The sequence below is a fragment of the Canis lupus genome, chromosome 10 (genome assembly GCF_003254725.2).
Source record: "Canis lupus dingo isolate Sandy chromosome 10, ASM325472v2, whole genome shotgun sequence".
Lineage (NCBI taxonomy): Eukaryota > Metazoa > Chordata > Mammalia > Carnivora > Canidae > Canis > Canis lupus.
This window is the reverse complement of record NC_064252.1, coordinates 130,443-141,261: the sequence shown is the minus strand read 5'-3', so window position 1 is coordinate 141,261 and position 10,819 is coordinate 130,443. Positions and strand designations below refer to the sequence as shown.

At 43.5% G+C, this 10,819-nt stretch overlaps 1 protein-coding gene across 1 annotated transcript; it reads left to right on the top strand.

Annotated features, from left to right (window-relative positions):
* Positions 1-415: 415 nt before the first annotated feature.
* Positions 416-7,520, top strand: LOC112677796 (40S ribosomal protein S6-like). Its single transcript, XM_049115631.1, is given in 4 exon segments — positions 416-524; positions 6,437-6,536; positions 6,811-6,963; positions 6,965-7,520. Coding segments are annotated over 4 exon segments (879 nt in total). The 3' UTR covers positions 7,482-7,520.
* Positions 7,521-10,819: the final 3,299 nt, after the last annotated feature.

Sequence of the window (10,819 nt, the reverse complement as noted above, 5' to 3'; positions counted from 1 at the left end):
CTCCTGCAGCGTCTGAGCATCCCGCAGGGGGCGCCCGAGCCCAGGCCCCGCCCAGGGGGCGCGCATGCGCAGTAGGCCACGTCCGCCTGCACTAACAGGAGCCCGCCTGTGCTGGGGAGGCCTGAGGAGGACGTGGGGCCGTGTCCACGCTGACAGGAGCCCCGGTCTCCTCAGGACCCGCAGTGAGGCTTCAGGAAGATGTGGGCCCTCATCCACACTGACAGGAGCCCCTGGGCCGCCTCAGGACCCGCGGGGAGGCTTCAGGAAGATGTGGCGCCGCGTCCACTCTGGCAGGAGCTCCCAGGGCCCCTCAGGACATAAGTTGAGGCTTCTGGAAGCTGGAGGCCACATCCACGGTGACAGGAGCCCCGGCCTCCTCAGAACCCGTGGTGACGCTTCGGGAGGATGTGGGACCATGTCCACACAACAGGACGCTGACCTCCTCAGGAACCCCGGTGTAGACTTCAGGAAATATGTGGATGCATCCATGCGGACAGAAGACCCCAGCCTTGTCAGAGCCTGTGGTGAGCCTAAGAAAGATGTGGGAACCGCATCCACACTGACAGGAGTCTCCGGCCTCCTCAGGACCCACTGTGAAGGTTTGGGAATATTTGGGGCCACGTCCATGCTGACAGGAGCCCCCAGCTTCCTCAGGTCTTATGGTGAGGCTTGAGGAAAATGTGGGGCCATGTCAACACTGACAGGACCCCCGTCCTCCTCAGGATCTGCACTTTGGCTTCAGGACATATGGGGCTGCGTCTATGCTGACAGGAGCCCACAGCTTCCTCAGGACCCGCGGTGAGTTTTTGGGGGGACGTGGGGCCATGTCCAGGCTGACAGGAGCCCCCGGCCTCCTGAGGACCTGCTAGAGGCTTCCAGAGGATGTGAGGCATAGTCCACAGTGACAGGAGCCCCCGTCGTACTCAGGACCTGCTGACTATGACTCAGGAACGCATGGGGCCACGTCCGCACTCACAGGAGCCCGGCTTCCTCAGGACCCCCTGGAGGACTCTGGAGGCGCCGTTGGGGGCCACATCCACATCAGAAGGGACTACTCAGAACCAAAGGGTAAGTGAATGGGTAGAATGAATGGTAGGGTCAGGGGAAGGGAGGCAGTTGGTGGTTAGGGTTAGGTTAGATGTTAGGGGTTTGTGATGATGCTTATGGTTACAGATTAGAGGTTAGGGTGAAGGATAAGGGTAAGGGTCAGTGGTTAGGAGTTAGTATGGGGGTTAGGGATTAGGGTTAAGGACAGGATATAGAGTTAGGGTTAGGATTTAGGCTTTAGGGATTAGGGCTGGAGGTTAGGAGTTGGGGTTAGGGTTATGGTTAGAGTAAGGTTTGGGCTTAGGTTTGCAGTTAGGGTTAGGGGTTAGGGGTTATGGTATGAATTAGGGTTAGGGGTTAGGGTTAGGGTTAAAGTTAGGGCTAGGTTTAGGGTTAGGGCGAGGGTTAGGGTTAGGATTGGGGTTAGGGCTAGGGTTATGGTTAGTGTTTGGTTAGGGGTTAGGGTTAGGGTCAGGTCAGGGTCAGGATATGGTTTTGGAAAAGGGTAAGAGATAGGGTTAGGGAGTGGGTTAGAGGTTAGTTTTAGGGTACGGGTTAGGGTACACTTTGGGGTATGAGATAGGGTTAGTATTAGAGGGTTAGGGTTAGGGTACAGGTTAAGGTTAGGAATAGGATTTGAGTACATTAAGTTAAGGTTAGGGTTAGGGTTAGGATTAGATTTAAGGTAGTGGTCAGGGTTAAGGGTTTAGGTTTAGGAGTTAGGGTGAGGGTTGGCAGGAAGGTTCAGTGAATGTGTTTCGGTCTTGGGGTTTGTGTTTGGTTTTCGATTAGTGATAGGTCTTGTTTAAGGGTTAGGTTAACATTAAGCTTAAGTGTAGGGTTAGGGTTATGTCTGTGTATGGTTAGAGTTTGGGTCTTGGCATGTGCCTGCACTGGGACTCCTAGCATCTTGGGCCGTTTAGTTTTATGCACTCTATTAAGGTTTTGGGTTGAAAGATAGCCTGACTCCACCAAGTCAGTGGCCTCCCCAGATAATCAAAATCCAGGTTTCTGCTGGGGTGAGAATAGACATGGCAGCCTTCTCCTGAGCCGAGCTAAGGAGGGGATTTGTGGCTCTAAATACTCTTTATTTGGATTTTCAGTTGCCTTTCTGATTTTATCTCTTGTGCACACGTTTCATCAATACTACCAATTATTATTTTAAAGTTTCACTTGAATTCCTGTTTGTAAACAGAGTATGATATAGTTTCAGGTTTACCACATAGTGATTCTACCCTTGGATACAACGCCTGGTACTGGTCACAGGTGCCCTCCACTATCCCCATCCCCTGATTCCCCGTCCTCCCCACCTTCCTCTGGTATTTATTAGTTTATTCTCTGTGGTTAAGAGTGTGTTTCTTGGTTTGCTTCTCTCATCCCCCCCCCTCCGCCCCTTTGCCAGTTTGTTTGGTTTCTTAAAATTCACATGTGAATGCAATTGTATGGTATTTGGTATCTGTCTTTCTCTGACTGACTGAGTTCATTGAGCATAAGTCCTTTCCACTTCTCCCACGTCATTGTAAATTGCTTCATTTCATCCCCTCTGATGACCAAGGATGTCGCAGTGTGTATATTTACCACATCGTCTCTGCCCATTCATCTGTCGATGGACATCTGGGCTGTATCCACAGTTTGGCTGTTGTTGATAACGCCGCTACAAACACTGGGCTGCGTGTCCCTCTTTGAATCTACTAAATGACTTTTGTATCCTTGGGGTAAATACCTAGCTGTGAAATTTTGGAATCGTAGTGTAGCTCTATTTTTAACTTCTTTTTAAAAAAAAATTTATGATAGAGAGAGAGAGAGGCAGAGACACAGGCAGAGAGAGAAGCAGGTTCCACGCACCAGGAGCCCAACGTGGGATTCGATCCTGGGTCTCCAGGATCGCGCCCTGGGCCAAAGGCAGGCGCCAAACCGCTGTGCCACCCAGGGGTCCCCTATTTTTAACTTCTCGAGTACCCTCTACACTGTTTTACACAGTGGCTGCACCTGTTTGCATGCGCACCAGGAGTGTAAGGGGGCTCCCCCTTCTCCATAGCATCACCAACACCTGTTGTTTCTTGTGTTGTTAATTTTAGCCATTCTGACGACTGTCAGGTGACATCTCATTGTGGTTTTGGTTTGCATTGCCCTTATGATGGGTGACGCTGAGTGTCTTTCCGTGTGTCTGGTGGCCATCTGAATGTCTTGTAAGAGACAAAGTCCATTCATGTCTTCTGCCCATCTGCAGTTGGATAATTTGTGTTTAGGATGCTGAGATTTATATTTGCTTTATGTATTTTGGATACTACCTCTTTATTGGTTGTGTTGCTTACAAATATCTCCTCTCATTTTGTATGTTGCCTTTGAGCTTTGGTTGTTTCCTTCACTTTGCGGAAGCTTTTTAATTTGATGAAGTCCCAAGAGTATTTTTGCTTTTGTTTCCCTCACCTCAGAGGCATATCTAGAAAGAAGACCCAATGGCCAATGTCAAAGACGTTGCTGCCTATCTTTTCTTCTTTTTATGGTTTCAGGTCTCACATTTAGGTCTTTCATCCATTTTGAATTTATTTTTTATATATATGGTGTAAGAAAGTGGTCCAGTTTCATTCTGCTGCATGTGGCTGCCTGGTTTTCCCAACACCATTTGTTCTTATCCTGGGGTCAGCGTGAGGGTTTGTTGAAGAGACTGTCTTTGTGCCATTGGATATTCCTTCCTGCCTTGTTGTCGATTAATGGATCATAGAGTTACAGGTTTGTATCTTGTTTCGGCTTTCCATTCTGTTCTATTGATCTAAGTGTCTCCTGTTGGGAGATTTTTGATTGCTGATTCAATTTCTTTGCTAGTTATCTGTCTATTCAAGTTTATTATTTCTTCCTTTTTCATTTTTGCTATGTTATATATTTCTAGGAATTGATCTATTTCTACCAGGTTCTAGGTTGCTGGCATATAATTTTTCATAATGTTCTCTTATAAATGTTTGTATTTCTCTACTGTTGGTTGTTATTTCTCTTTTCTCATTTGTGATTTTATTTGGGTCCTTTCTCATCTTTTCATCTTTTCTGTTTTTTAAAGATTTTATTTAAGTATTCATGAAAGATACAGAGAGGCAGAGGTATCGGCAGAGGGAGAAAGAGGCTCCATGCGGGGAGCCTGAGTGGGACTTGATCCCCCAGGACCCTGGGATCATAACCTGAGCCAAAGCAGATGCTCAACCACTGAGGCACACAGGTGCCTTGCTGATACAATTCCTTTGCTAGTTATGGGTCTGCACACATTTTCTATTTCTTCCTATTTCAGTTTTGCTCGTTTGCACATTTCTAGGGATTTGTCCATTTCTTCGAGGTGTCCCAGCTTGTTAGTGTATAATCTTTCATAGTATTCCCTTATAACTCAATAAGAATAGAAAAGAATAAAATAGAAGAGAAAAGAATAGAATAGAAGAGAAGAGAAAAGAATAGAATAGAAGAGAAAAGAATAGAAGAGAATATAAAAATAGAATAGAATAGAAAAGAGAAGAATAGAACAGAATAGAAAAGAATAGATTAGAGGGATCCCTGGGAGGCACAGCGGTTTAGCCCCTGCCTTTGGCCCGGGGCCCAATCCTGGAGACCTGGGATCGAATCCCACATTGGGCTCCCGGAGCGTGGAGCCTGCTTCTCCCTCTGCCTGTGTCTCTGCCTTTCTCTCTCTCTCTCTCTCTCTATGTGACTATCATAAATAAATAAAAAAATTAAAAAAAAGAAAAGATGAGATTAGAATAGCAAAGAAAAGAATAGAATAGAATAGAAAAGCATAGAATATAATAGAATAGAATACAATAGAATAGAAAAGAATAGAACAGAAGAGAAAAGAATAGAATAGAAAAGAATAGAATATAAAAGAATAGAATAGAATATAAAAGAATAGAATAGAATAGAGAAGAATAGAACAGAATATAAAAGAATAGAATAGAGAAGAATAGAATAGAATAGAATAGAACAGAATAGAAGAATAGAACAGAAAAGCATAGAATACAATAGAATAGAACAGAAAAGAATACAATAGAATAGAATAGAACAGAATAGAAAAGAATAGATTAGAATGAAAAGAAAAGAATAGAATAGAAAAGCATAGAATAGAATAGAATAGAATAGAATAGAATAGAATAGAATAGAAATAGTTAGAACAAATTATTTTAAGATTTGTGTGGAATCAGAAAAGACCCCGAATAGCCAGGGGAATTTTAAAAAAGAAAACCATAGCTGGGGGCATCACAATGCCAGATTTCAGGTAGTACTACAAAGCTGTGGTCAACAAGACAGTGTGGTACTGGCACAAAAACAGACACATAGATCAATGGAACAGAATAGAGAACCCAGAAGTGGACCCTGAACTTTATGGTCAACTAATATTCGATAAAGGAGGAAAGACTATCCATTGGTAGAAAGACAGTCCCTTCAATAAATGGTGCTGGGAAAATAGGACATCCACATGCAGAAGAATGAAACTAGACCACTCTGTTTCACCATACACAAAGATAAATTCAAAATGGATGAAAGATCTAAATGTGAGACAAGATTCCATCAAAATCCTAGAGGAGAACACAGGCAACACCCTTTTTGAACTTGGGCACAGTAACTTCTTGCAAGATACATCCACGAAGGCAAAAGAAAAAAAAAAGCCAATATGAACTATTGGGACTTCATCAAGATAAGAAGCTTTTCCACAGCAAAGGATACAGTCAACAAAACTAAAAGACAACCTACAGAGTGGGAGAATATATTTGCAAATGACGTTATCAGATAAAGGGCTAGTTTCCACGATCTATAAAGAACTTCTTAAAGTCAACACCAAAGAAACAAACAATCCAATCATGAAATGGGCAAAACACATGAAGAGCAATCTCACAGAGGAAGACATAGACATGGCCAACACACACATGAGAAAATGCTCTGCATCACTTGCCATCAGGGAAATACAAATCAAAACCACCATGAGATACCACCTCACACCAGTGAGAATGGGGAAAATTAACAAGGCAGGAAACCACTAATGTTGGAGAGGATGCGGAGAAAAAGGAACCCTCTTACACTGTTGGTGGGAATGTGAACTGGTGCAGCCACTCTGGAAAACTGTGTGGAGGTTCCTCAAAGAGTTAAAAATAGACCTGCCCTACGACCCAGCAAGTGCACTGTTGGGGATTTACCCGAAAGATTCAGATGCAATGAAAAATTGTTATTGATATGGAGGGAAGTCCTGCTGCCCAAAATAAAATATTGGCATAAAAGGTACACAGACTACAGGTGATGTTGAGAAGAAGGCCTAGGAGTGGGATATAAGTGGGGTAGATAACAATGAAACCAAAGGGCTAACAGGAGTGACTGTTTTAACAGAAACATCTTGCATGGGGAAGTTTCTGTTTATAAGATGCCAGGAAGTCCAATGATCAAGACAAAGCAAGGGGTCTTAAGTGTGAGAAGCTGAGTATAACTAAGGCTGCTGGTGGCAGTGTCAGTGAGCAGACCATGTACTGTTCTGTATTTTAGCAAGGTTTCTTTAAGGAAGCCTCCACTGTTTCTCTCTAGGGCCTGCAGCCTGAGGCTGCTAGAAGGGGTGGGGAGGAGGTGGTGGGGAGTTTTCAAGAGCCCAGCATTCTGTACTTTGAGAAGTGAAGTAAGTGCCTTGGCTGCTATCAGTAATGTCTAGAACTCTGAAGGGGGTAAGTGTCTTGTTGCTGCCTGGTGTTATGTCTACAATGCTAACGTGCCTAGAAGGATAGATAAGTAATATTCCCTTCTAAGTGTCCCAGCTACTGGCTGCCCGAAACTCATTGAAGTGGCTGATGGGCGCAACCTGCGTACCTTGTATGAGAAGCCTGCGGCCACAGAAGTTGCTGCCAGTGCTCGTGCTCGGGGCGAGGAATGCAAGGGTGCCGGGGGCCAAATCAGTGGGGGGTCAGGGGCTTCCTTGCTCCCGACCAAGGCGGCCTGGAGAGAGGAAGCGCGAATCTGCTCGGGGTTGCATTGTGGATGCCAATCTCAGTGTTCTCAATTTGGTTATTGTGAAAAAATGGGAGAAGGATACTCCTGGACTCACTGATACTACTGTGCCTCGTCGCCTGGGGCCCAAAAGAGCCAGCAGAATCCCAAAGCTTTCTAATCTGTCAAAAGAAGACGATGCCCACCAGTATGCTGCTGGAAAGCCCCTAAACAAAGAAGGTAAGAAACCTAGAACCAAAGCACCCAAGATTCAGCGTCTTGTTACTCCACGTGTCCTCCAACACAAACGTCGGCGTATTGCTTTGAAGAAACAGCGTACTAAGAAAAATAAGGAAGAGGCTGCAGAATATGCTAAACTTTTGGCCAAGAGAATGAAGGAGGCCAAAGAAAAACGCCAGGAACAGATTGCCAAGAGACAGAGGCTGTCCTCCCTGAGAGCTTCTACCTCTAAGTCTGAGTCCAGTCAAAAATGAGATTTTCTAAGAGTGACAAAATAAATAAGATCAGACACCCCTCCCCCAAAAAAAAAAAAAAAAGAAAATGAGAGACTCCTAACTCTGGGAAACGAACTAGGCAGGGTGGAAGGGGAAGTGGGCGGGGGGGGGGGGGGGGGGGAGTGACTGGGTGACGGACACTGAGGTGGGCACTTGATGGGATGAGCACTGGGTGTTATTCTACATGTTGGCAAATTGAACACCAATAAAAACTAAATTTATAAAAAAATCCAGATTTTAATCATGTGCCTCAGATGTATATATTTTTGTCATGTCCTACTATTGATTTTATAGCTAAAAAATTCCACCATGATTTTGTTTTATTTTTACAGAGTTTATTTATTTATTTATTTATTTATTTATTTATTTATTTGAGAGAGACACAGAGAGAGCATGAGCAAGGGGAAGAGCAGAGTGAGAGAAGCAAGCAGATTCCCTGCTTATCAGGGAGCCAGATGCAGGACTTGATCCCAGAACCCTGAGATCATGACTTAACCAACGGAGCTACCATGATTTTAGTTTTAACTTTTTCTTTCTTTCTCTTTCTTCTTTCTTTCTTCTTTCTTTCTTTCTTTCTTTCTTTCTTTCTTTCTTTCTATATAGAGTGCACAAGCCAGCACGAGTGGGAGGAGGGCTGAAGAAGAGAGAAACTGACTCCTCACAGCAGGGAGCCCTACGTGGGGCTTGATCCCAGGACCCCAGGATCAAGACCTGAGTCAAAGGCATGCACTTAACTGACTGAGTCACCCAGGCACCCTTTAACTCTTTCTTAATAGGTCTACCAATTTTTATTTTGTTAATTTTTGAGGCTCACTTAGTTGTTAGGTGCACAAAAATTATTAAAGTCTATAGTTACTTATTATATTTACCCTCCTCTCAGTCGAGAGAGGACTCGACTTACCCTTTACCTCCCAGTAAAGGGAATGTAGGGTTTCATATTTCTTGATTAGTAGAACATTTTTGTTTTATATTTTCATGCTCTATGTTCTGTTAAAACCCCATAGTATATGACTATTACTGATTTTGCAGATGTTTCATTAAATATGTAAATAATTTTAAAATTAATTAACACACACATACATTGGTAATACTCCCTCAACTTTATTTAAAAATTTTCACTGAAAAAAAATAAAATAAAAATTTTCACTGATGAGATATATAATAAAGTTTGGAAAATTCTTTCCTAGGGACCTACTGCATATCTCCCCTCCCATAGCAAGCCAGTGTTTGCAAAGAGGCCTATTTTCTTCTCGGGGAGGAGTATCCTTTAGCTTCATTTTTAAAATGTGTTTCTGAGCCTGTTTTCTCAGAATAAGTGCAAGGAAGGTCCTAAGAGCAATAATTTGGCTACTGATTCAGAAACATTGGTCTTGGGTCATTTCTGAGCCCTGGCAAAGGAAGGTATCATCTGCAGCTCCCTCATTTCTTTCTTTTTTTTTTTTTTAGCTCCCTCATTTCTATACACTGACTGGTTATCTGAGAAGCGGCCTCAGGAACCCACCAGCCCAAGGAAAATACAAGCTTATCAGGTCTCTTAGAATCCCCTAAAAAGAGAGAGCAGGGAGTGTATGGTCTGGAAAGTCCTATGTGGTTACATGAAAAGAGCTCAGACTTGCAGCAAAATATGGTGGCAGCTCTGTAGAAATAGTCACAGGATTACATTTCCAGAGAAAACTATTCTTGACTCATTCTTTTCTCTCTGTCCTCCAACAATCCTAAAACATAGCTATCCAAGGACAAAATTCTGTTGCATAGTCAACATGTAAATCACGTAGCAGAAGGCTTAGGGAGAGTTGAGGCTGGAAGCTTCCCTCTTGTGCTATGGTTCATGTTTCCCCTCTGGGATCTAAGGTTCTGAAGCTTTAGGTCATGTAAGAGGCTTCTGAGCTCTCTATTCAATGAAAAGGGATATTTTCTTTAAAGACCCTTCTATGACAGACTCAGGGGATCAATTCTGGGAAAAAAACAAGTAACCCTCAGGGAAATTTGTAATCAGAATTCACTAATTTGATCAGGATATAGTTGTCTTGGCCACAAATTGTAGGCAGGAAAATTTGTCAAAAATCTCCAGAGAAAATGACAGAACACTTACCCAAGACCTTGCTCCTTTTTTTAAAATAATACATTTATTTTTTATTGGTGTTCAATTTGCCAACATACAAAATAACACCCAGTGCTCATCCCGTCAAGTGCCCCCCTCAGTGCCCGTCACCCATTCACACCCACCCACCGCCCTCCTCCCCTTCCACCACCCCTACCTAGTTCGTTTCCCAGAGTTAGCAGTCTTTACGTTCTGTCTCCCTTTCTGATATTTCCCACACATTTGTTCTCCCTTCCCCTATATTCCCTTTCACTATTATTTATATTCCCCAAATGAATGAGAACATATAATGTTTGTCCTTCTCTGACTGACTTACTTCACTCAGCATAATACCCTCCAGTTCCATCCACGTTGAAGCAAATGGTGGGTATTTGTCATTTCTAATAGCTGAGTAATATTCCATTGTATATATAAACCACATCTTCCTTATCCATTCACCTTTCGTTGGACACCGAGGCTCCTTCCACAGTTTGGCTATCGTGGCCATTGCTGCTAGAAACATCGGGGTGCAGGTGTCCCGGCGTTTCACTGCATCTGTATCTTTGGGGTAAATCCCCAACAGTGCAATTGCTGGGTCGTAGGTCAGCTCTATTTTTAACTCTTTGAGGAACCTCCACACAGTTTTCCAGAGTGGCTGTTCACATTCCCACCAACAGTGTAAGAGGGTTCCCTTTTCTCCGCATCCTCTCCAACATTTGTGGTTTCCTGCCTTGTTAATTTTCCCCATTTTCACTGGTGTGAGGTGGTATCTCATTGTGGTTTTGATTTGTATTTCCCTGTTGGCAAGTGATGCAGAGCATTGTCCCTTGAGAGACTCCTAATTCTGGTAAACAAACAAGGGGTAGTGGAAGGGAAGTGGGCATGGGGGATGGGGTGACTGGGTGATGGGCACTGAGGGGGGCACTTGATGGGATGAGTACTGGGTGTTATATTATATGTTAGCAAATTGAACTTCAATTAAAAATAGTTTTTAAATAATAAAAATAAAATAAAATAGTGCTTATGTCAGTGAAGAGTTGGTTACTTACTGATCAGATACGGGTCATCCCTGGGCTGACAAGTAAATTCACTGAAGTAGCAGCGCCAGAAATTTCCAGAAGTTTCACTGAGGTAGCAGTGCCTTGAATTTTGCAGGATGCAATGGCCTACACCTGGTTGGACAGTTTGGATTTCCTTGCAGGAAGATGTTATCAATATGATGTCAATATGGTTTGGA